Genomic DNA, 25974 nt, shown 5'->3' with positions numbered 1-25974 from the left:
CCATATACCAAAGAAGTGTCTTCAATACGAGGAGGTGAGGGCTGGAAGTACATTCCAGCAAAGGCCGGCGGGCAGGCCGTGTTTCTGGCCATGTTCCTTCCGTCCGCTCAGCTCTTGTGGACAGAGCTGATCCGGGTGCTGGCTCTGGGGCTGGGGCGGTAAGGGCCTGGCCTCGACATGCTTCTGGGCCAGTGTGGGAGACCCTCCTCACAGAGAGCTGGGGGCTCCGTCCTTGTCCCCTTCCCAGGCCAGGGCACACAGAACGAGGACACCCCGGAGTGTTGAAAGCGGGGCGGCAGCTCGACAGGAGGACGGGGTGTCCCAAAGGCGGACCATGCCCTCCGTCACCAGGGTGAGTGCTGGCCCAACACCAACTCCGTGACTCCACGTTTATTAGGAAAAGCGCCACAATTAAAAATCAAAATCACACTGTGAAACTCATTAAAACACAGATTCCAAATCACCACAAATTATTCTGATTTCTGTGAGACATGACGCCCAGGAGGAGCCCCTGTCTTGTGCAGGGATCGTGACACCCACGCGCCCCCTTCGCTCAGCAGCCGCCCGGGGACATTCTTCCCAGCGGCTCAGACCTGGTGTGGAGTGGAGGTGGGGGCTGTGCAGGGGGCAGTGGGCAGGAGAAGCTGCCAGTCCAACGTGGGGGATGTTCCACCCCCAGTGGACACCTCGGGGACAGCGATGGCCTCAGGGTCCCCTCCCCCACAGTCCTGGCCCCCTGAGCCAGCGTCTCTGCAGAGTGGAGAGCACGGCCAAGTGGAGAGCACGGCCCAAGCCCGGGGCCCTCTGAGTGAGGCTTCTAGGCCTTGATCATGGTCATCCTGGATTTGGCATGGGCTGGGCCTGCCCTGCCCTGCCTGCCTCCTCCCTGGGTCCTGGGTCTGAGCCTGGGGGTGGGGTACCCATAGACCCTGTCCAGACTGTCCCTCTGTCTCCAATCAGGAAGCCCCTGGGCCACCCAGGTGGGCCTTCATGCACCTGTGCTGTTTCTTGGCCATACATGGGATGGAACAAGTGCCTAGGATGCCAGCCCCCCTGGGGGGGCGGTGGTTGAGACTGAGCCCTGCCACTGTGTCCCAACTGCCATACAAATGAGGTGGGGGGCCATGGTCTCAGAGCAGAGAGGGGCCCCCAGACCCAGTCAAGTTCTAGTACCCACTGGCTGGGGCTCTCAGGGCGGCCTGGCCCCTGGGGGGCTCTGGGGCCTGGGAAGGAGGGGTTTTCTCTTGAGCCTTTGAGGAAGGTGCCAGTGACCTGGGGAGTGGGGTGCCCCTGCTGGGTGGGAGGTGGGCCAGGCTGAACAGGGCATCTCTGCACCTTCCCTTGCAGGCCTGGGGCCCCAAGCCCCCATCAGGACCCCTCTTCGGGACCCCTGCGGGGCACAGTTAGCTGTTCGTAGGTGGGCAGGGTGTTGCTGGGCAGGAAGAGCTCGGGGTTGATGGAGCTGCAGGGCTGAACCACCTGGACCCCGCTCCCGCTGGGGGGGCGGCCACCTGGGGGGCCACCATGGTACAAGGAGAGGAGCTGGTGAAGCATGTCCGTGATGAGCACCAGCCTCTGGTCCAGCTGTGTCACCTGTGGAGACAGGAGCAGGGGTGAGTCTTGGGTGGGAGCAGCCCAGGTGAGCAGCTGGCCTTGGGGCCTGGGCTTGGCGGCTGGGGGGTTGGGGGGCTGGGGGAGGGGAGGTGCCTGCAGGTGTGAGCTGTGTACACCTGCGTGTGCAGGGAATGTGCATCCGCATGGCAGTGGCCCCCTGTGTGTGTTTGTGCTTGGGAGACACGAGGGTACCGGGAGACCCTCCCCTCCACCGCCTTCTGCAAGTGGAACAGATTATTCTCCCTGGGAAGTGCTGGAGGGTTGTAGGGTCTGTCCTCTGTTTGCCCCTCTGGCCCCCTACCAGCAGCTGGTCTTCCCAAGGAGCCAGAAAGTCAGGACCCCCTCTGCACCAATCTCCCAGGGGTCAGGCTGGGGCACCCTGCAGAACCTGAAACAAAGGTGGGGGCCGTGTAGACTGGGGCCAACAGGTACATTCCCAGTAGAGGCTGTTGGACGTCCAGGAGCATGAGGCCAAAACTAGCCAGGGAGGTGTGGGGAGTCACGGTGCACCCTGGGTCTGGCGCTGCTGAGAGGCACCTGCTCGCAGAAAGTAGGCCAGCAGGGGCTGTGGGGCCTGTGAGTGGTGAGCCGGTGGACAGGGTCCAGGCAGCTGCTGGATCTGGAGAGGAGGTGCAGCTCAGACTGGGGTGGCACTGGGGGTCAGGCCCTGGGGCAGCTGCTTGTCCGAGGTCCCGTCACCCCATCGCCCAGGCCCAGGGGGGCTGCTCCTCTATTTTCCCAGGTAAATCTGACGTGGGAACCTAGGCAATAAAGGGAAGTGGTGCAGGGTTTCTGTTTGGCTGGGGAGGGGCCCGGAGGCCACTCGGCTCTCTGACCCCCCCAAGCTCACCACCCCCATCCCCTGACGACTGTTGGACTCTCTTGTTCTCTGTAAAGCTGTTTGGAGACCACAGACTAGACCAATACCCCAAACCGCAGACACAGACCCCGAGGCTCCCGGAGGAGAAGGTCTTGCTCTTGGTCACCAACTGGGACCCCTGCCTCTTCCATGTCACCCCTGCACGCCCGCCCCTGGGCTTCCATGCTGGGAAGACAAGAGGGTGAGGTGGGGAGGGGTCAGGGCTAAAGCAAACGGTCCTGGGAGGGGGTGAGAGTGGGGATCCCAGTGGATGGAGCTCAGAAGGCTGGGTGGATGCTCACAGTGAGCAAGGCAGGAGGGGACACAGGGTGGTGGGACTTGTTTGCCATCACACTTAAGCCCTACCCCTTTTCTGACCCCTGGGGCGGGAGTCACCTGGGCTTCCTGGGCCCTGCACACCAGTGGCATTGAAGGTGGCATGTCCCAGTGTGGCTCTGTGTCATCTAGCGGTGCAGGCCCCAGCTCAGGGATCAATTGGTTTGGCATTAATTAAAGCAGCAAATATATCACAGAAGAGAATTTGTGGTTTCATAAATTTTCACTCAGCAGCACTTGAACATCTGTGGAGGCCCCCAGATGTGCAAGTGGGTATGGAAGCCTTTATAGGGTGTTCTTGGACAAAAAGGAAACAGCAGTGCGGTTGGGATGCGGCAGGGGTGAGGGGGTGCGGCACCATCCTGCGGCCGGTGGGGGGGCAGGCAGAGGTGTAGCGCCTGCTGCTGGGTGGCCCAGGCCTTGTGGGCCCCTCTGGGCCCCTGTCCCCAGAGCTATGCCCCCTCTGAGACTTGGCAGCTGACCTTAGTGCCACCCCCTTCCCACCCCTGGCTGCCGTGGGCTCCGCTGCTGGCTCTGAGCAGCCCGACAGTGCCCTGCCCAGCGTCCAGGCCCTGTGGTAGCCTCTGCTCCCTCGATGGCCGGTGGAGTTGGACACTCTTCTGCTCTGGGTGCACAGGGTGTAAGGGTGATCCTGGGGCCTGTGGGCTTTGGAGGGCCTGAGTGAGGGTGAGGGCAGGTAGGTCCTGCTTGGCCTTGGGCCCTGCTTTGTCACTTCTTGGAGAGATGGCCCCCAGAGTGGCCTTGTCCCACGTCCTCCCTTTGCTTGAGCACAGGGAGCCTTTCTCCGGCTCACATGTAGGACTGTGATGGCTCAGTGGGCTGGGGTGGCTGCGTGGCCACACCCCAGCTATAGAGAGGTGCATCCACCTGGTGGGGGCCCTGGGGAAGGTAGCCCCGTGAAGGGACCGGGAGCCGTTCCCCGGAGCTGTGGGGGCAGATCAGTTTTGGGGATCTCAGACCTCACGGTTCCTTGCAATCTGATAGAGACTGAAAAGACAGGGCCGACAAAAGGGCCCTTGTTCCTGGCCTCGACTCACCAGATTAATAACCACAGACGACGCACGCGGCCCTCCGAGGAGAAAAAAGCAATTAGAGTAACAGCTAGCGAGAGGGCCCCAGGCGGCTGGTGATCAAACCCAAGGCGACGGGGTTCCTGTGTGATGTGGTTATGAATTTGTTTTCAAAAGAAAATCTTGAAAAAGAGTCTTTCAAGGGAGGTTTTTGCAGGACCTGCTCAGCCTTGATCCCGGCTCTAGACCTGCTGATGGCCCTGGCCCCTTGGGTGGGAGACAGGCAGGGGTGGGGGGTGGCATGCTGAGGCCGGGGATCCAGGGGAGGGAGCCCCCCGCCCGAGAGGCAGCTCGTGGTGCCCTGGGGCCCCCCCTGATCGGCATCTGCAGGTGGGGCGGGACCTCTTCCTGGGACATCCTAGGGCCCTGGGTAGGGTCCCAGGGCAACTGGAACTGCAGACTGTCCTGGACTCACCTGGGCTGTGGGACCTGGGGGGTTCTAGGTGCAGGGCCCGGCACTGGGGAGCCGGGGGCCCCAGCTAGCTGCACCCTGGCATTGCACAGCAGGGGCATGCACGGGGACGCGGCCGCGATCACTCAGCACGTCTGCACACCGGCTGTGCGTTCACTTTATCCTTTACTTGACCCCCACGCCGTCCCTCTTGCAGGCCCCTGGCTCTCCCTGGCTCTCCCACTTCACAGATACCACAGAGGTGAGAGAGTGAAGGCTGGAATGGGGGGTGCCGTGGGGCTGCCATAGGCCATCTTCTCCCTCCTTTCCTGGCTACAGACCTGGGGCACCTGTGAGGCCCAGCACTGCCCAGGTCCCAGCGACCCTGGCCCGCCACTGTCTTGGGAGGGCCTTGAGTCCCTGGAGACAGCTTGGAGGAAGGGGTGTGGCTGGCACCCAGCTGAGGGCAGGTCTAGGAGGGGTTCAGGATAGGGCTCCCTGGCCTGCCCCCTCCCAGCCCCCATGCTGGCCAGGCCAGGAGGGAGCCCTATGCTGGAGAGCTCAGTGCAGAAGGCCACCTCCCCTGTCCCCCAGAGCCCCAGCCACGCCTTGAAGATCTGGCATTGGGCTCGGTGTTCTGTCTGTCTGCAGAGCCTGGGAGACCCCTGCCCACCCCCTCCACAGCCCAGTCCCGGCCAGGCAGCTGTCCTCTCTTGCTGGGACAGGTGCAGTACCCTGCCAGCCAGCTTTCTGCCTCAACATGCTTCTGCATGGTGGTTCTTTCCAAACACACGCCGGGTCACGTCGCTGCCCTGCTCACACCGACCCAAGCCGCTGTCCCACTGTTAGAAGCCCGAGTCCCTATGTGGTCCTGGCACACACACCCCCTTTGCTCTCTGGCTTCCCGTCCTTCCTCCCTCTTCATTCACTCTGCTCCAGAGCTCGTGGCCGATCCTTAAACATGGTGGCCTACATCCCTGCTGCTCCTGCAGCCTGCACCAGCCTCCCTGTACCCTGAGATGTCACCAGCATCCCTGATCTGAGGTCACCTCCCTCCCCGGCCACAGCCCTCCTGACCCTCCCACCACACCCCACCCTGAGCAGCCCATATTTTCCCCAAGACACTTGGTATGTGCGTGTATGTGTTTGTGTCTCTAATTAGAATGAGGTTCCAAGAGCCCGGGGCCTGGGCCCTTCCTCCCAGCCCTGGGGGGCGAGCACTGTGGGGGCGCACTGCTGGGCACCTGGACTCCAGAGCCTCTGCGGAACCCCTGAACCAAGGGGACAGGGAGAGGGAGCAGGGTGCCTGTCTGTCTGGGGCGAGCTGTCCAGGGACGTCCTGCTTAGCGGGCAGCACGGCCGGCCCTGGAGCACGCCTGTGGCCCGCGGGTCTGCCCCTGGCGCTGGGCCCCGGACTCCTCGGGGCTCGGGCGCGCCCCACCCCCACGGCAAGGAGCTGACAACAGCGCCCATAAATCACCCTTTCGGTCGGGCCCATGGGGTTGGGCCGTCTTACAGGGCTGGGCATGAGTGGGAATCGATCATGGCGCTTCATAACGTCCTAATTTATGGCAGGAGACGGTGTAATTGTGTTTATGACTTTGTTTTAGTGCTTTAGCTCTTGGAGAGAAACCAGCGCGTTCCTAGTTGCTGCGGTTTCACTGCCAGTCCCCGGGGCAGCCGCTTGGCTGGAGCTTTCCGAGCTGCGGCAAGCCGCCGTGCACCACTGCCGCCGCGCTCCCACCGCCGCCGCGCACCCACCGCCGCCGCGCACCCACCGCCGCCGCGCACCCACCGCCACGGTGCACCCACCGCTGCCGCGCAGCCACTGCTGACTCGGCCCGCGGGCCTTCTGGGGCGCACGTGGCCGGGGCCGGGGGCCGGGGGCACACTGCGGCCGGCCTTGGAGTGAGGACACGTGTGGGGAGCGGGGGCTGCACGGCACCTGAAGGGCCACCTGGGTTTGTCTCTGAGCTTGGCGACCTCGGACAAGTCCCTCGGCCTCCTCATTCCCCACGCGTTGGACAGGGATGACGGCGGAGCCTCCCTCGGTAGCAGTGGCAGGATTGAAAGAATTCACGCACGGGACTCTGGAAATGGTGCTCGGCACTCGCTAAGCTCGCACGAGGTGTCCCACTGACGGGTTGCCGGTGAGTCCTGGGAGTGAGTGTTTGATTGTGGACGTCTGCCGCATGGAATGAGCTGAGAGAGACTCCTGTGTGGCCTGGCTGGCACACGTGTGTACAGATGTGTGCATGTGCATGAGTGTGTACACATGGGCTTTCTGGGACATGGGACACTAGGCTGGAGAATGCACTGGCCGCTCCGAGTGTGACTACACAGGCCACTGTCCATGGAGTCATTCCCTGTGCTGCCAAGGGTACGAGAGTGCCTACCAGGACCTCTAGGCCCCTGGGCCTTTGTACCTGCTAAGGAGGTGAGCACCGCCACGGCCGGAGACCCTGCAGTGACAGAGCAGTGCAGAGGCTGAGCAGGAGCCCTCCGGGCAAGGGGCTCTGTCGATGCCAGTGACTTCTGACACGGACTCACCGTCACCAACACGTGTCCTTCCGCCAGGGTACCGGGCCCTGCACTAGGGGAGAGTCCAGGCTGGGGTGAGTCTCCACCCAGGGTCACAGGACACGTGGCAGCCACTTGTGTGGGGGCCCTGGGACCAGTGTCACGGCACAGTCGATGACCTGGCACTTTGCTATGGCGACAGGGTCAGAGACCGAGACCCAGGCCCCCATCCTAGTGTCTGTCCCTCACGTCCACTGCTCTTAGTATCTGTCCCTCGCAACTCCTGGCATCCTGGCGTCTGTCCCTCACATCCACTGCTGCCCTAGCATCTGTCCCTTGCATCTCCTAATGTCCTAGTGTCTGTCCCTCACGTCCACTGCTCTTAGCATCTGTCCCTCACATCTCCTGGTGTCCTGGCATCTGTCCCTTGCATATCCTGGTGTCCTGGCATCTGTCTCTCATGTCTCCTGGTGTCCTAGCATCTGTCCCTCACATCCGTTGCTGTCTTAGCATCTGTCCCTCACATCCGTTGCTGTCTTAGCATCCGTCCCTTGCATCTCCTAATGTCCTAGCGTCTGTCCCTTGTGTCCAGTGCTGTCTTAGCATCTGTCCCTCGCATCTCATGGTGTCCTAGCGTCTGTTCCTCACGTCCACTGCTGTCTTAGCATCTGTCCCTCATGTCTCCTGGTGTCCTAGCGTTTGTCCCTTGCATCCACTGCTGTCTTAGCGTCTGTCCCTTGCATCTCCTAATGTCCTAGCGTTTGTCCCTTGCATCCACTGCTGTCTTAGCATCTGTCCCTCACGTCTCCTAATGTCCTAGCGTCTGTCCCTCGCATCTCCTGGTGTCCTGGCATCTGTCCCTCACATCCACTGCTGTCTTAGCATCTGTCCCTCACGTCTCCTGATGTCCTAGCGTCTGTCCCTCATGTTTCCTGGTGTCCTAGTATCTGTCCCTCCTGTCTACTGCTGCCCTAGCATCTGTCCCTCGCGTCTCCTGGTGTCCTAGCATCTGTCCCTCACGTCCGTTGCTGTCCTAGCATCTGTCCCTAGCGTTTGCTGTCCTAGCATCTGTGCCTCGCGTCTGCTGCTGTCCTAGTGTCTGTCCCTTGCATCTCCTGCTGTCTGGGCTGCAGGGTGGATGGAGGCAGCCAAGCTCTGGCAGGTGGTCTGAGCCACTGTGGAGGTCAGCCGTGTCTCATCTGAGTCTCTGGCACTTGTGACCAAAGGGCTGAGGACCTGGTCAGGCCCACCCCATGCCCCCCATAGACCCTTCTGGAGGCCTGCTGACTATCCCTTAGGAGTGCAGGTTGCTTCCTTGCCAGAGAGCACCATACAGGGAGCAGGCCCTTCTACCTACCTCACAGACCCCTGCTTGCCTACGGGCCACCTGTGGATGAGAGGGTCTGCCAGGGAGCTCAGTGCTGCCTCGTTTCAGGTTGACTGTGGGCACAGGTCATCATGTCTGTGTTCACCGGGCTGGCACAACCTTGCCCACCCTCTGTGCCCGGCCCTAGTCCTCCCTCTGCACAGATACCCCCAGGTCTGGGGCCCTAGCACCTGTCCTCCCATGTCTCAGCCGCGGTCCTGCACGCTCTAGAACACAGGCCCCGTATGCGACTGCTCTCCTCTCCCTCACTGACACCCCAGCTTGGACTGGCCGCATCCCTCACCGGCACTGTTAGGTCACCACTTGCCACCAGGCTTAGCTCACTCCCACTTGCCCCAGACAGTTGCCAGGTGAGCTTCTCCCTGCTGACCTGAGCTTTTGCCCTCTGTGGAGTTCCCAGCCGGTGCACCCAGAGTGAAATGTCATTTCTGCAGTCCCTCATTCAGTACCCCTGGCCCACTTCTCTCGGATCCCGAGCACATACGTCCCTCTCAATCCTGCCCCAGGGGGCCTTTGAACTCGCTCTCCCCTCTGCCACCACATCCTATCACTTCAGCTCGTGTTGAGAGCAGCCATCCCTGACCTTCCCAACCAGGAACCTCCTCATCTGACCCTCACTGTTCTATTGGTAGCCCTTACCACTCCCCAGTGTGTCCTGGGGACTCCCCTTCTACCAACAGAAGGCTCCCGAGGCCAGGCCTTCAACCGCTGTCACTGTGGTATCCCCAGAGGGCCTCCCAATGCCCTGCATGCAGTGGGTGCTTGGTAAATACACGTGGGATAGAGTTGGTGCTCCACAAATACTTGCTGGGTGAGTAGGTGAGACCCCTGACATTCTCCTGGGGCCCCAGTGCCAGGCTGGAGGGACAGAGGTCCTCCAAGCCAGATGCTTGCTCCCTCCCTGGAGCAGGGGCCAGGAGTATGGCTTACACTGCTGGCTGGGCCTTTTCACTGTCATTGATTTATAAAGGCTCTTTGTATATTAAGGAAGTCTTTCCTTCAGCATATACATCACACATTTTTCCCTAGTGTGTTATTTGTGTTGTGAACCGATTTATGACAATCATAATTATTATTTTTTGGCTTGCTGCAACAAAAGTCTTATTTATTTGTTTGCTTTTTTACGTAGTGGGAGTTATCCCTCTCTTTCTTTATGATTTCTAGATTTCTGTGCAGGATGGTCTTCTGCATTCCAACACTGAAACTTTTTTTTAAAATATTTTTCTTATTTATTTGAGAGAGTGCACGCGCTCGAGGGAGAGGGAGCTCAAACTGGGGGAGGGGCAGACAGAGGGAGAGAAGCAGATGACTCCCCACGAAGCAGGGAGCCCAACACGGCACATGGTCTCAGGACCCCGGGATCATGACCTGAGCCGAAGGCAGATGCTTCACCGACTGAGCCCCTCAGGCACCCCTTTTCTGGTGCTTTTCATACTTTTTCCATACATCTTTGATCGGCACGGGATTGATTTTGGACTACAGACCAGTTTTCAGTGATGATTCCGATGCTGCGTGGCACTTTAGGGGGTAACCTACCAACCCACCACTGCACTGGATACCCCCTTACACGCGGAGCTCCTCATGTTTCCGCCTACCTTGCCGTCTGCACTCAAACACAGCAATGGCAGCCCTTTAACAGGCTCTGGGCAGCCCGGGTGGCGCAGCGGTTTAGCGCCGCCTTCAGCCCAGGGCCTGATCCTGGAGACCCGGGATCGAGTCCCGCATTGGGCTCCCCGCATGGAGCCTGCTTCTCCCTCTGCCTGTGTCTCTGCCTCTCTCTCTCTCTCTCTCTCTGTGTGTGTGTGTGTCTCTCATGAATGAATAAATAAAATCTTAAAACAAACAAACAAACAAACAAACAAACAACAGGCTCTGCCACTGGCCGGTGCTGCGTTCTCTCACGGCTGTTCTCTCCGAAGGGGAAAACCTCGGCGGCTCTGTCCCGAGCATCCAGCAGGAGAGGCCGCGGGGGAGTGTGGACCAGCTCACCTGGACAACAGTGGCCCCCTCTGCTTGGGGCCCCACAGTCTGAGGGATCCCTGTTCCTCTGCTCAGAACTGGGAGAAGACTGTACCCTGAGCTCTGAACAGAGGGCAATGTCCCAGGGTGGTGGCTGCGGGGTGCTGTGTAGTCTGAGCCCATTCCTGCCCTGTTAGCCCCAGCCTCAGGGCGCCCCCTGTCTGCCCCCGCTCCTGCCCCACGAACACCCCCCTGGGTTCTCCCGTGGCGAGTGCCCTTAGCTCGTCTGCAAGTCTGTTGTTTCCTCCATGAAGCCTCCATGGGTTCTGTACTGGATGCTCCCCCAACTCTGGCCTCTGTCGACCTCTCCTCCAGAGCTCACACCTGCTTCCTGTTGCCCCCCGTCCCCCGCTGCCCTGCAGAATCCGGGTGTGCTGTGTTCGTCGACAGTCCATACCTGTGGACACTGGGTCCCCTGCCCTCCCCACCCCTGCGCCTCCGTCGGGGCCGACACATCCACAGCCCCACCAAGCCCTGCTGAGGCTGTTGTTCCTTCTAGTAATGCCTGAGGGAGGAGGGGGCTCATGGGACACAGGAGGTTAGTGGCAGGGTCAGGGGGCCTGGGTGGGGTGGCCAGGAAGCTGCCCACAGCCACCAGGCAGGGTGGGGGGCGCTGGGGGAGACCCTGGGCGGGGCTCGGGACTCCCCAACGGGCTGGCCAGCCCCTAGCCGGGCCTCCAGGGGGTCCTGCCAGCAGAGGCCAAGCAGGGGCGGCCACCCGCCCTGCCCACGTCCGGCCGCCCTAGGCCAGGCCGACGACGCAGGCGCCCTGCTTGGGGGCTGGGCAGGCGGGAATGTAGGGCAGGCTGGAGACGGGGGCTGGAAGTGAGAGGCCGTATTTGTGTTGGCGGGAGGGAGGCCCCACCGGCATCTGATTCCCCCACCCCGCCTCCCCTCCTGCACTGCCCCTGACGGGCCTCGAAGTCCCGGAAGCCAGGGGGACGCTGGGCAGAACACTTCGTACCTGGAGCCAGGGAGCGCCTGGCTGCCTCCGCCAAACCCCAGGCTGGGTGGGAGGGTGACACCGGGCCCAGCGATGGCTGGCAGGTGGGCAGGGGCTGTCCGGTGGCTCTGTCATCAGCGTGCTCGTGGCCATGGCTTCCCTGGCCAGGCCTGGCCACCCCCATCCCGGCCACCTAGCAGTGCCCCCTCGACGCTCGGCTCATCCTCCCTGCCACTCTCCCTGGCCGACGGACTTCCCATCTGTACTCATAGCCTGTCCCTGCCCCGAATAAAGCCCCTGTAGATCTCCCCACTGCTCTCTGGATAAAGACACAGCCCTGTTTTGGCCACATGGTCTGGGCCATGTCCCACCACAGTCACTGCCCCTTCATGCCCCAGTTGGCTTCCTCCAGTTCCTTGGATGTGCCTCTCCCTGCCGCAGGGCCTTTGCACCAGCTGGTCCCGCTTCCCAAAGAATCCATTGCTCTGCTGAGCCTGCAGACCCTCCCCATTCTTCTGGCCCCAAGGAGAGGTTCTCCTTCCTGCTCCTTCCTGGTCTGCAGGTCCGTTCCTCCGTGCTGTCCTTCCATCCCCGCAGCTGGCTAGGGTACCACTTGCATTGTCTGCTTCAACATCCACCTCCCTGAAAGCAGGGGCACTGCCAGGCCATCCCTGACCTTCACTTGCTGGGTGGTGACTCTGGGCCTCCCGGGGGCAGGGTCCTGCTCCCCTCCCGGACAGCCCCTCAGGTCTGTGAAAGGCTCCAGGGGAGAAGGTCCCGGGGTGTCCCCCAGCTCCCCAGCACCTCTGACCGCTTCCCTGCCCCCAACACCAGCCGCACCCACAGCCTGGCGTTCACATCTCTCAGGCTGCGCTCACTGTCCCCACTCAGCCGGGGACCACGTCCCCTCTCTGGACACTCATGCCAGCCTCCCCGGTGGCACCTAATGGCACACGCTCCCCGGCCTGGTCCCCGGATGGCTGTGGCCTGGCCCCCGACTGCACCGGCCCCGCCGCACCGGCCTCCAGGAGAGCGCCCCCTCCATGCCCACGGCTCTGCCCAGCTGGGCTCTTTGCTTTTGGACGAGCCGGTTTACCAGGTTTCGTATGACAGGAGTACTCTTCAAGAACACTGTCCCTGAAAAGTGAAAACATTTCAAAGAAGCATCGCCTTTGACCGGGCCCGCCGCGCCCGGTGCTCTCCTCTCCCAGGTAACCGGCTCGCGGATCTGCTGTTTATCCTTCCGGCTATTTCGCAGCCCCGGCTTGCACATGTGGTGCGGATTCCCTCTGTGGCAGGTTTTAGCATAAATGGTAACATGAGACACCGTGGCTCTCTCCTTGCTTGTTTTCACTCAACACAGGTTCTGAGGTTGCCTTGTTGAGACACGTCCACGGAGCTTGCTCCCCCGGGGCGGCTGTGCAGGGGGCCTTCTCGCGGGGCTCTGGGGGTGTCTCGTGGCCGGTGTCCCCAGGCAGGCGGGGAGGCTGAGAGCTCGGCGGATGCACCCTTGCGCCTGCTCCAGGGATCCCGGGAGGGGACTCCACCCCAGGGATGGGTCTTCCAGGGGCCATGGTCAAGGCCACGCTCTGCAGTGGCCCCCCCACATGGTCCCTATACCTGCCCTTCTGCTCTCACTGGCCCCTCCTTGCCCCGCTGGGCTTACAGTCAACTGTTGAGCGATGACTTTCCTTCTTGATGAAGGTTTCTGCCTCCTTTATCTCCCTCCTGGAATGGGGCCTCCCTGCAGGTGGGTGGGCCTCCTGTGACCCCAACTCCAACATGTCCTTGACCCCCCCGCAGCCACTGAGCCCTGATAGAGCACCTCCGTCCTTCAGCCGTCTCCTGTCACCAGGAGGGATCACTCCTGCCTAGCCGCTTGGCGAGGACACGCACTGAGCCCCCAGCTCCCCAGCCACTCCTGCCCAGGGGTCTCCCCTGACTCGGCCAGCCGGCCCCTCTAGGGGTCCACTCATCTCCCACTGTGCGCCGCCTGCCCTAGAGCCCTGCACCTTTCCCTGCTCTGCTCATCCAGGATCTGGAGGAGAGGAGTCCTCCACCCTGGCCTGGGCTGTCCTCGGAGCCACCTGGCTGCTATCCCAGGTGCCCCTCTGAGACCACCGGCCCAGCTTAGCCCTCTCCTCATCCCCAAATCACTACATGCCCCTCCCTCCACCAGCGGACACCCCGTCCCTGACAGCAAAACACATGAAGCTCTCTCTCTTGACTTTGCCACCTGTGGCTGCTGCCCATCTCTCCTAGAGGTGCTGGCCTCTGGTCTCTGGGCCTAGGCCTCACACAGACCTCCTGCCTGCTGGGCCGCCCCTCCAAGGTCACAAGGTGTCCGGAACGCAGCAAGTCCTCACTGGACCAGATGTCTCTCCCCGTTTGCTCCTCTCAGGGCTCCCTGATTAGGTAAGGGATCAGGTCAGCAGTCCCGGGGCCACCCTGGCTCTTTCTGTCACACCTGCCATCTGATGCAGCCCCAGGGACGCCAGTGTGGTCAGGGATCTGGAGAGCTCTGGAGCCCCAGCAAAGCCATCTGGAATCTCAGCCTCTCTCCTGCTCCCCCAACTCCTCACAGCCATGGCTGAGCCATTAGCACCTCCCAGATGCCACAGCAGCCTCCCACCTATGGTCCCAAAGCCACTCTGAGGCCCCCAGGGTGATAAAATAGGGGCTCTCCATGCCCCCAGCACCAAGGCCGGGGCTACTGTCATGGCTTGAGGCCATCGCAAACTGGTCACACCCTCCTTGCTGCCCTGGCTTATTTTGCTCTATCCCTGAGGGCTTACTGCTGTCACAGGCCCTTTGCACCTGCTGCCCGTAGGGCAAGCTCTATGAGCTTGAGGCTGCCTCTGCCTTCCTTCAAATATTCCCTTCAGTGCCCCTGCAGGGTCCACCAGGGCATGCCCGCCGCCGCCTAGGTGCCGCCCTGTCCTTGGCACTCAGCACAATGTTGCGGACTCGTCTCCTCTCCTGCCTCTGTCCACTGCAGACAGTCAGTTGAGCCGGCCTTGAGGGTGGAGCTCCTGCCTGTGGTGTTGTGGTTGCTAATCCAGGGCCTGGCACATAGTAGGTGTTCAGCAAAGATGTGCAGAATGAGTGAATCACCACCACGAGACACCAGAACCGTTCAGGACAGCCCCAGGGAGGACGACTAGCAGAGGGGCTGAGGGCCTTGGCCTGCACACAAGAGTGTTCAGACACGAGTGTGTGTGTGTGTGTGTGTGTGTGTGTGTGTGTGTGCGCGTGCACATGCAGGCCTCCACCAGGGCTGTGCTGAGGGCTGCGCCTGGTGTGGAAGCTGGGCATTGGTATCCAGAGAACTCAGGGGTGGTGGCAGGGATGGGGTGCTGGAAGAGCTAAGGTACAGACTGGCCGCTCTCATTCCCTGGGGGAGCCCTCTGCCTGCCCTCTAGGTGCCGGGGTGTCCGGCCTCACTGCTTTTCTCGCCTTGGTCCTGGCCTGGAGACAGCAGCCCCATGACTCAGCAGCCCAGGGCCGGGCTGCAGCTGCGGCTGACCTAGACGGGCAGGCAGCCCCCAGCCCCCGGGCCCCCAGCCCCCCGGGCCCCCAGCCCCCGGGCCCCTGGGCTGGGACCCAGCTCAGGGCCGCTCCCCCCACCCCCACTTCCTGCTCATGCTCCTAGGACAGGATTCCTTGAATCAGCCTCCCTTGAGGCTGGAACCAGGTTGGAGGCTGGGCCCGAGGGCTCTGGGCTGGGGTCCCAGATGGGGGCTGGGTGGCCCGGCCTGGAATCTGGAATCCGGTCCCTTTCCTGGCACCTGGAAGAGGCTTGTGGGGAGGGAGACGTGGGACGTGCCCGACGTCAGGGCTGGAGCCCCCCTCCTGGAACTTGCTTTCCTGGGAAAGTCACAGGGGTCTCCTCCCCTATAGGCTCAAGCCCAGTGTCCTGCCTGGAATTGAGGCCCGGCCGGGGGCTTGGGTGTGCCTTCTCCACCTCATGGAAATGACAACACCCTCCCAAGCCTGTTCCCTCCTGACTTGTGAGGCCCAGAGCCCCGAGCCAGAAGCCCCTCAACCTGTCCCTCCTCGGCCGGGCTCTGGCTCCCTGGGACAGGGGGACTCAGCAGCTCATGGGCAAGACCAGCACCCATGCTCCGGGTGTGGGTGCAGCTGGCACAGCTGCCCAGGGCCAGGCCCTCCCTGCGGGCAGGGGAGAGGGCCTCCTAGAGGCTGGGACTGGGGCGGGAGTGAGCAGCTCTGTGAGGCTTCCCACACCTCTTCCTGGTTCTCCAGCTACTGAGAACAACGAGGGACCCTCCAGGGCACCCTGTCCTCTCCATCCTCCACTGCCCCCTCCATGGCATCTCGGCACCACGCCCACACCCCACCTTCTGCCCTGCCTGTGCTCTGCCCACCTCCCCCCCTTCAAGTCCCTCACCCTTCCTGGCTCAGCTTGGGGAGGTTCCCACATTGCTGGGTCTGGGCACCTCCCCAGGTCCCATCTTGAGGGGATGGGTGGGTCTGGGGGGGGGTCTTGTGCTGTCACCTGACCACAGCCAGGCACGGCAGGTGCTGTGTCATGTAGGGGGTGTGGACCCAAGCCTCTGTTCACCCCCAGCCCAGGTGCCCAGGCCCCGGTCACATTCCCTGCTGCTGCACCCCTGCCCCCACCCTGAGACCGACTGTCTGGGAAGTGGGTGAGGAGGTGGGGGAGCAGGGTGGGCGGGCAGGAAGTTGCTGGGGCTCCAGGCCAGGCCCCGAGTGCTCCAGCCCCATCTGGACATATTTGGCAGGTCCTGCTCCCTTTCTGCTCCCAGAACCCCTCCTTCCCAGGCAGGCGGACATTCCCAGCCCTCCCTTCCCTCCCCGCTGCCTGGCCCACCTTCCCTGCTCTTGCCTGCCGTCCCACCCTGGGGCCCCTGCCCTTGTGGGTCACACGTGCTCCCCTTCTTTGCTGGCTCAGCAGCCTGGGTCCAGCCACACGCATACATGGGACTTGGTCTTTGGTCACCTCTCTCAGCTTTTGTGGTGGCCTTTGTAAGACAGGGATGAGAAGGGATGCTTCAGGGGGTGAGGGGGGACTGGGCCAATGTCTCCACGCTCCTCCCCACCCCCTGTACTGCAGCTTCTTCCTGGTCCTGGGGATGGGGTTTATGTCCACAGTCACTGACCAAGTGCCAGGTCCAGAACGTGGTGGCCATGCCCAGGGGCCCATCCTGGGGCTCAGGTGACCCACCGATCAAGGTGGTCTTCAGAGAGGCACTGGGGGAGGGTACAAATCCCCACAATTCCAGGGTCCTGCTTGGGGCTTGGTCCTAAGTGGAGGAGCCCAGCAGGGCTGGGGTCTGAGGGCAGGTGGGGGGCCTGGCTCTCAGCCTCCCCCACCCTCACATACCCTGGGTAGGGAACAGGAGGGCTGTGGTGAAAGCTATCTAGGCCAAGAGAGACAGTCTCTGGACACAAGGACTTCCCTTGGCCCAGGGCCCTGGGATTCTGGGGTCCCAGGCTTGCCCCTTGCTGGTGGGTACTGCAGGGCACTGGCCCCAGTTCTGTTGCTCTTGGGCCTCTAATTCGCTGGTTTCTCCAGCAGCCCATAGGCCTCCCACCATCTGCGGAAGTGGGCAGGGGGGGTGGTCAGGTCCTCTGTTTTTCTACATGGCCCGCTAGTGGGGCTGCTGCTGCGCTGATGCTGGGGGAAGGGGCAGCATGCCCCCTCCACCCAGAGCTTCCCCCCGCAGCCGTTTCACCAGCCTCCTGGCTCTGTGCTACCCAGGATCACCCTCCCACCCCCAGCAGGAGGAGTCCACATGGGGACCAGGTCGAAGTGGCAAAGCAAAGAAGGACGCTCCTCAGCATGGAGTCTTCTCACCCTTATGAACCCTTGACTAGGCCACCTGCAGCTCCTCACTGCTGCTCCCCTGCACTCTCATCCCCCTCAGTCCAGCCTCCACACCCAAGCTGTGACCTTAGGAAGCTCAGCCTTGACCCTGAGGCCTGAGGCCACGAGGCCGGGGCACTGGGGGGACAGACATGGGGTATCCTTGGGAGACCAGACAGATGAGTGGTGGGGGTTCCCAGGAAAGCCCACAATGCTCGGAAGGTGAGCGGAAGGGTGGGGAGGCCTCCACCCAGGAAGGAGGCTGGGGGCTGGCTGGGGGCCCATCTGGCCCAGGCTGACCTGAGGGCTGATGAGAGATTCAGGCCCCATCCTGCAGCTCCCAGCCCGCCCTTCCTGCTCCTAGGGTTGGGAGGAAGAGCTCCTGGGGACACCGGGCCTGGCTGGGGGGGACCCACACTGACTAGATTGGGTGTGGTCTGTAGGCCTCCAGGGGACCTGGGTCACTGACAGTCACAGACTGCAGGTTCCCTGTGTGTGTCTTGATCCAGGGGTCTTGGAGACCATCCTTGGTACCACCTAGGTCATAGCTCTGGGAGGCCCACCTGGGCAGTAGCCCCTGTCCTCCTCTCAACCTCAGTTAAAGGTGGGGAGTGGGTGCCCACTACTGAGCCCTCCCCTCTCACTGCATCCCCCTCTCACACAGCCCTAACCCTCCGGATCTTGTCCAGGGAACTTCCAGCTCTATGTCTGCACATGCAGCCTGAAGTGCCTGCCTCCTTACCCACTCTTCTGCTCTTCCCAAACTTGGCCACACATCCTCACTGTTCCCCCATAAGCCCCTGATCCTCTGCTGACCATCTCATCCCCTTTCTCCTCCTCACCAGAGCATCGTCAGACCTTCCATTCTCCTACACCATTGCTCCTTCCCTCCATAATGGAGCTTTCTCACCACCAGTCAGCAAGCCCACTTGAAGAGCTCCCATGGGTGCTGTATCTTCCATCCCCAGAGGCGACTCCTCAACCCTCTCAGCAATCTCTTGATTTTACCATGCTATTTCTAAATCCCTTGCTTATATTATGATTCCTTGCTTTTGCAGTTTTAGACATTGTCTAGCCACTGCCTAACATGGAAGATGAGAGATCAAGATTTCATTTTCACAATCTCTGCTTTTGCCATTCTCCTATCCTCTCAATATATTGCAATTGTAGGCTAAATAAATATTTAGTGGGGCCCCTGGGTGGCTCAGTCAGTTAAATGTCTTCCTTTGGTTCAGGTCATGATCCTAGAGTCCTGGGACCAAGCCCTGCATCAGGCTCCCTGCTCAGCAGGAGTCTGCTTCTCCCTCTTCCTCTATGCTCTCTCTCTCTCTGTATATATTAAATAAATAAAATCTTTAAAAAATATTTACTGTTCGCATTTGTGTAAAAATTATGTAACTTTATATGCTTAATAAATGAGATTTTCAGCTGAGTCATGTGGTCTATGATTATAACTTTTTGTTTTCCCTGGGGTTAAGAATTGCCTTCATGTTTTGCCTTTTTTTTTTTTTTTTAAGATTTTTATTTTTAAGTAATCTCTACAACCAATGTGGGACTCAAATCTGCAACCCTGAGCTCAAGAGTTGCTTGCTCTACTGACTGAGCCAGACAGGTGTCCCTGTTTTGCTGAGTTTTTAATGCATCTATCAACCAGTTAATTCTTGAACTTTCTGCTTGAATTGTAAAACTTCTATTTATTCAGTTGAGAGCACCAGCAATCTATCAGCTTTATTATGTTTTTTCTCCTGAAAGTTTCTTTCTGCAGTCCTCAGAGGACTGGTTGCTCTTCAGGCCTGCTAAATAGCTGTAGTACTAGAACTCTTTTCCCCCTCATTTTGGAAATTTCTTTGCTTGGCTGGTTATCTATCTATCTATCTATCTATCTATCTATCTATCTATCTATCTATCAATCATCTATTTTTTGGTGTTGGATTCTCCTGGGTCTTAAATCCTATGCTTCTCTTTTTTGGTTTTCCATTCATTTTCCTGGAGCACATCCTCAAGTAATTTGCTGGAAAAAGCCTGTGGTAGGTAAGATTTTTGACTGTGCATGTTTGAAAATGCCTTTAACCTACTTTCATACCTGAAAGTGTGGGTGTAGAATTCTAGATTGGAAATGTTTTTTCCCCTCAGGAGTTTGAAGGCATTTCTTCATCATGTGCTAGCTTTCTGCATTGCTGTTGAAAAGTCTGATGCCATTTCGACTTGCTAGGCTGTGTATGTGACCTACTTTTTCTCTCTGGAAACTTAAGGTATCCACTTTATTGGTGGTATTCTTAGGTCAAATCTTGTGCCCCAATGAGGGCATTCAGGGGTTTAAGGAGGGAAGAGGGTAGGACTCTTACTTCTTAGCATAAAAGTGTTCACCGAACCCATTTGTTTTTATCATGATGGCCCATTCTCCACCCACAGCTGCTCCTTGTGTCCTCATATTCAGAACCTCTTGGATTCAGCTTCTCCAGGGACTAAGCCTTCTGTCTCTGGTTGGACTGGGGGACAGGCAGTACCTGGCTTCCTGGGCTGGGGAAGGGATGGGGTGGTAGGATGTATGACCTGGGAAGTGTCTGCTGTTCAGACAATCTTCGGTAAATATCCTCCCTGTCTGCCATTCCCTCTGGCACTCTGGAGGCTGGCTGGGGGTGCCTGACCCTGAGCCTGCTCAGGGTTCCAGGCTGATAGCTTTTCCATTATCAACATCTCTTGCTTTTGCAGGGCTTGGTGTCTATATTCCTGGTTTCCACAAGTCCTTCTGGTTTCCCATTTCTAAACTTCTGTTGATAGTTTTTAGCCTCTCTTGTCTCCTCTTCTGATCACTTTAGATTTGTTGATCTATATCTTAAAACACCTAATGCCTTTACTGTTATTTTAGTGGGGTTTGGAGGAGGTAGAGATAAACACATGTGTTAGTTTGCCATATTTAACCAGAAGTTGTTCATTAACTTCTCAGCTCTCTTCATCTGGGTTGTGGTCTCTGGTACCACAACTGCTCTAGTTACCAGTGGCCTCCCAGTGGCCACTTCAATGTGTCTTCTGCCCTGACTTCTCAGGTTTTCCTCTTTGGGGGGTGGGTCCTCCTGTTGAAGCCTTCCAGCTCCTGGGACCCACACTTTCCTGGGTTTTCTCCGCCAAGTCCACTCTGTGACCCCCTTGGTCTGCTGGATGCCTCTACCCTCCCTCTATTGCCAACCTCACCATGTCCACAGACTGATGGTTCCTGGTTTGGACTCTCAGGGCCAACCAGGCCACGGGGCCCCAGGCCCTGGCCTTACCACTTTGGTGTCTCAGGGCCATCTTGAATGGACATGTTCTGTCCTCCCTGTCCCCTTCATCCCAGGAAATGACAGTGCCATCTAGTTCCCACCTGAGTTCTCTCTAGCCTCCAGACCACATGTAGAATTTTGTTCTGTGCAAAGATGGTAAGTTGTCCATAGCTGTTCCCTCTCTCTCTTTCTTTAATTAAGGACCATGAATTAAATGGGTTGAATGCTTGCCTGTAGTAGAGATTTGGCTTCTCAGGGGCCCTTGTAGTGATTTGGGTGTGTATGTTACATTTTGGTCAGTGGAAATAAGAGAAACTGATACAAGTGGCTTCTGCATAGGGTCTTGTCCTTCCTTCCTGCTGCTGGAATGCAGACATGATGGTGACTGTGGGAGCAGCCATCAGGGGCCATGAGGCAGATGTGTATTGGGGACAATGAAGCTAGCAGAGAGCAGGGCCCTGGGTCTTCATCTAGGGCTGTGCACACCCCAGCCCTGGGACCCCAAGGGTGGCGAAATTCTGTCTGGATTAGGCTACCACTCATGTCATTGTTTTGGCAACAGCTAGAACCAATCCCCTTGCCCTGAACCTGGTCTGTCACCTCTCCCAACTGCTCCCTGCACCCCCTCTGGTGTCCCCACCACATTCTATATGCAGTTTGGATGCATGTAAATAAAAATATGTCCCCTCTGGTCTTAGAGCTTAAAACCCTCCTACAACTTCCCATCAGAGTCCCTCTCTGTATGAGGGCTGCCAGCCCCGATCTGGTCCTGCCAGCACTCCATTCTCACCTTGTCCCACTCATCAGAGCCCCACTGGCCCAGGTGCTACTGTCCCCTGGACCTCAGGACTGATGTCCCTAGCCCCTGGGTAAAGTTTTGTTGAACAACATAGGGAACAGTTAAGCAAGTGAGTCAGTGCAGACTTCAGTATCAGAAAGCACAAGAACCTTCCAGAGCTCTGGCGGGGGTCAGAGCCTGGCCGTCAGTACTGCGAGGCTCGGGAGGGCCAAGGATGACTTGGGCAGCCCTTCCCCTGCTCCTGGATGCCTGTCTAGCTCATGGGCCCCTCACTTGGCTCCTGCCACCCCCACCTACCCTGCTGCTCACTCCCTGGGGTTTTCTTCCTCCTGGTCCTCGCTGCTCTGTAACCTTGCGCCTATCCTTGGCGCTTGTGGGCTTCCTGCCCGTCTCTCCCTGGATCAAGCTTCCTGAGAAAGGGGTTTGCGCGGCCTCCCCAGCACCTGGCGCAGCTCCCGGCACACGGTAGGTGCCCGAGTCACTGGTTGATGGATCTGGCCTGGAGGCAGTTGCCCTGCACCCCTCTCTGCGTTCCCGGGGACCCAACAGGGGTGGACTGGGTCGGGGTGGGGGTGCTGGGTGAGCCCCCTCACCACCACCCCAGAGCCATCTGTGGGCACCTGGCCGCCGATCGTGGGAGAAGAAGGAGGAAGGGCTCAGAGGCCAGGCCTGGCCCAGCCTCCAACACTGCCGTCCTCCCGAGTTTCCGTGACTGTCTGTGCGTAACCGCACGGCGGTTTCCATCGGCGCTGCCAAGTGGCGGCTGCTGGGCCTGGCCACGGGTTCTGATCCCCAACAAGCCTGCCCTCTGTCAGACAACCCTGGGAAGCCGGGGAGCACTGGGGGCCCGAAGGGTTAAACTACCCTCCACCACCCCAGTCTCAATTTCTCAATTTTTCAAAGGCCAGGCCCTCTTTCCTTCCAAGTCACAGCTGACGTGAAATGTAGCCTTAAAATGCAGCTGACATGAAAAACAATAGCACTCCCTCGGAGAGGTTCTGCTGTGGGCTGGATGGCCCCCCGCCCCCCAATAATTACTCAAGACATTGGCATGAGCCAGGCCTGGTTAGGTAACAGGCTGCTTGCTCCGGAGACTTATAACTCACAGGCAGTTACACATGATCTCCGCAGACAACAAAATCGTTTCCAGGATGGCGGGGAGGGCGAGGCCTCGGAGAGGGTACGGGGGCAGGAGGAGCCGAGGCCGGGCTGGGTGGGGGTGGGTTCCAGGGAGGGCCTCTCGGGGGCCCCCGGGATGCAGCCTGGGAACTTGGGAGCTGGGGAAGCTTCTGTGGGAAGTAGTTGCCCTGTCCCTCTCTGCTCTGACCCCCTACCCGCACCTCAGTCTCCCAAGCAGGAGGCCACCCTGGTCCAGCCTATCACTGAAGAAAGCACAGGGAAAAACTCATTCATACTGAAGTGTGAATGACTAACTGTGTGGGGAGAATTCCCTCCTTCTCTGCAGAAGATAATTAATTGTCTGTTTACTGTCCGTGGCCCCATTGTACGTTACTCCCTCAAAGGCAGGTCCACATACTTTCCCCCATGTTCCCAGCGCCTAGTACATAGCAGACATTCAGAAAATATTTGTTGAAGACAACATCTAACCCAAAGAAGGAAGCGCCAATGGTGTAACTTCAGGCACACGGGGTGGGGCCTCCTGGCAACAAGTGCCAAAGGGATGCTGGCAAGTGGATGCTTGCGGACACTCCTGCTCCCCTCTGCGCTTCTCTCTGACACCTGGGCCTCTGGAGCTCTCCCACAGGAAATGCCTGTTTCCCTGGAAGGATGCTGAGGTGGGGTGGGTGGAGGACTTGGGTTTGTGGGCTCAGAAGGCCCTCCCTCCCGCCCCCGTCAGACCAGGTCTGTGCTCTGGCAGCCCAGCAGCAGGCCCGAGCCGGGGGACACCATGTTTGGGGCTTCAGTGGGAGGGAGGCTCCAGTGGGGGCCCAGCCTTGGATGCACCTTGGGAAGGCAGCTGCTCCCACTGTTCCTAGGTCCATTTTCTCTGTGACCAGCTCTGCGCACAAGGATATCCTTGTCCAGGTCCATCTGACCTCTGTCTCAGGCCCAGGCTGCCACCCTTCCTGCATTGTTCCCCTGCAGAAACCAACACATGGACTGTGAGGCAGGCCCTCAGCTCCCCTCAGTGGGCCCTTCTGCTGGGCAGTACTGGCTTCTGCGGACACCTGGCTGTCCCCGCCCCAAACACCCACGACCTCACCGAGGCACTCAGGCCACAGGAACTTATGGGGCACCAGTGGAGGTGGTGGTGGTGACCACGGTGGTGTGATTTAAGTCCCTGATCAGCACAGTGTATTGTGAGGTTAGTGGAGCCACACCGAATACGAAATCCCACGGCTCCAAGTGGCTACACCCAATGGGACTTCCCAGTTTGCTTCCTGTCCTCTGGGTGGCATGGGGCACCCCTTCGCGAAGCCAGCTCCCCTGAGTTTGGGGGACACCCGAGCCTCATGCCTCCCACATCTGCTCACCCTTCTGTGGTTGTCCTGGCTCACTCTCCTGCCCCTGCAATCTTTTGCTGGTGACCTCGTTCATACCCCTTCATCAGAAGTGCCATTCCCACCGTTCTCCAGAGTCCATGCTCAGCTCGGACCTGTCCTCTGGCCTCATACCCTGACCACAGGCAGAAGCCCCCAAGCAGCATCTCAAAGACCCGTCACATCATCCCCTGCCGTGTCTGCCTGGGGATCACAGCAGCCTCTTTTCCCCTACTGCATGGCCAACCAGATCCTGGAGAGAGGGCTTTCCTGATGATGCCCCTCCCTCACCCCCCGATCCAACCACCTCTCATGCCTGGATTTTGGTCCCCCCCTCCCACATCTCCTGTGTCCACCCTTCTTCCTAACCCTGGTTCTCTCTCCCTTCTCCCTCCCAGGACCTCAGCCATAGTGCCTCCTGTCTCCCCTGTCCCTTTGGGATCACATCATGTTGCAGCCAGACAGTGGCCCTTCCGGGAAGAGTTAACTACACGTGGGTAAATGTTGGTGGGCACGGTAACCCAAAGGATATGCTCACTGTACAGCTTATGATGAAGAAGCAGCATGTAGGCCCCAGGTCGTGCCCTGCCCCACTCATGGGACAGTCGCTTTCAAGGCTCCCCCCCTTGGCAGTTCCCTCATCAGCCTTAAGAAACATGCTTGCCACGGATTTCCCCATTTATCAACTTTTGATATCTTTCCTTGCAGGGGACTAAGGATGGAACTCTCACCATTTTATGATTCTTGGGCCTCCTATCTCCCTGTATAGTGTCACTGTTGTTTGGATTCAGTCCACAGTGATCCGTGCCCAGTGCTTTTTCCCATGGAGCCACAGGGTCCACGGTTCGCCACTGTGTTTTCTAGCAATGCTTTCATTCAGCGTGACACCCCGCTGTTTTGGAAGCCCTGCTGCACCATGTCTGCTTCTGAGCCCACACTGCTCATTCTCCTGGGAGGCCGACCCTGGACCTGATGTCCTCTGCGCATGCCCTGGTTGGTGCCACTCCACCTTTTCCCTGCCTGCCTCCAGGGCCTCCTCTGTCCTATTATTTCCCACATTTTGCTGGGGCATGTTCTCTATAACTTTCTGGGAAAAGGCGGAGAAAGAAAGTTTTATGAACTCTTGAGTGACTGAAAATGCCTCACCCTTGGTGGGTACTTTGGCTGGGTATAGAATTCTATTTTCCTTCAGAAGTTTGAAGGTGTTTCTGTAAATCTCTACTGAAGACCAGCCCATGGTTTGGTACGTCACCCGTCAGTTCTTTAAGAAGATTCCTGGGAGTTCCAGGGTGGAAGGGCACAAAGACATGGCAGCTGCTCTATCTAGTGCCAGGTTCTTGGTGATTCTTTCCTCTCATTCCTCCCTGGAATGTCTGGGAGTAGGGTAGTGGGCCTCCTTGGGTGGAGCCACCATGCTTCCTGGATGTTCCCTCTTACTTTTTACCTCTCTTCTTTATTTCACTTTAGGGGAGATTTATGTCAATCATTCACCAAGTTTTTTTTCTTTTTTCCTGATTTTAATTCAGCAGCATATTTTACATTTCCAGGAGCTCTTTCTGGTTTTCCATTTGTTTCTTTTTCACAGCATCCTGTTCTGGTTTAATGATTACATTACCTTCTTGAATTTCAGAGTGATCTTATAAATGCAGAGCTCCATTGCCTTATGTCCTTTGGGGTGCCCTGCTGGCCCCCTTAAAGGGCCTCGGGATATAGCACCATCTGGCACTTCACCTCCATCACCCCACCCTCTCCCTTGGCCGGTGCTCAACTCTCTACTTCGACTCACATCCACAAGCCAGGCATGTTCCCTCCTACCTTGGGGCCTTTGTGTGTGCCACCTCTGTCTGGATGCTCTCTGCATCTCTCTGTGTAGTCTATCTAATTTCCACAGATGCTTTATGTTCATATCACAGGGTGCTTCCATGGATGCCTTTGCTAACTTCTGACACAGGATCACAACTCTGGTTATGTGTTCCCCCACCCCAGCTCTCTTTATAGCATTTGGCATGGTTCTAACTACATAGCTGTCTCCATTCTCCCATACCTCTTGGAGGACGATCCCCATGAGGGCAGGATTGTTTTTTTTGTTTTTGTTTTTTTTTTTTAGGGCAGGGTTTGGTTCACCTCGTCTGCTGCTGTGCCCCAGGGCCTGGCACTAGGCTGCTACTTGTATCCATGTCCTATTGCTTCTGTGACGAGTCACCACACACTTCAGGTGCACACAGTGACAATCTTATAGCTCTGGAGTCCAGGAGCTCACTAGGCTAACGTCAAGGTGTCATCACAGCTATGCTCCTTCTGGAGGCTCTAGGACCAAGACCACTTCCTGCTTTTTCCAGCTTCTAGAAGTGTCTTCTTTGGCTCATAATCTCATCCTCCACCATCAGAGCCAGCAGCCTAGCACCT

The 25974-nt window shown here is 58.7% G+C and overlaps 1 protein-coding gene across 2 annotated transcripts in view; it reads right to left on the bottom strand.

Moving 5' to 3' along the window:
• Positions 1 to 379: 379 nt before the first annotated feature.
• KCNQ1 (potassium voltage-gated channel subfamily Q member 1) overlaps positions 380 to 25974 on the bottom strand; it is a 323781-nt gene continuing 298186 nt past the window's right edge. For both annotated transcript variants that reach the window (XM_041722996.1, XM_041722995.1), the window contains exon 16: positions 380 to 1593. In XM_041722996.1, coding sequence (XP_041578930.1) covers positions 1369 to 1593 — 225 coding nt within the window. In that variant the 3' untranslated portion in view covers positions 380 to 1368. The remainder of the gene's footprint in view (positions 1594 to 25974) is intronic.

The sequence above is a fragment of the Vulpes lagopus genome, chromosome 11 (assembly GCF_018345385.1).
Source record: "Vulpes lagopus strain Blue_001 chromosome 11, ASM1834538v1, whole genome shotgun sequence".
Classification (NCBI taxonomy): Eukaryota; Metazoa; Chordata; class Mammalia; order Carnivora; family Canidae; genus Vulpes; species Vulpes lagopus.
The sequence above is the reverse complement of the archived record's forward strand: the minus strand, read 5'-3'. Positions and strand labels throughout refer to the sequence as shown.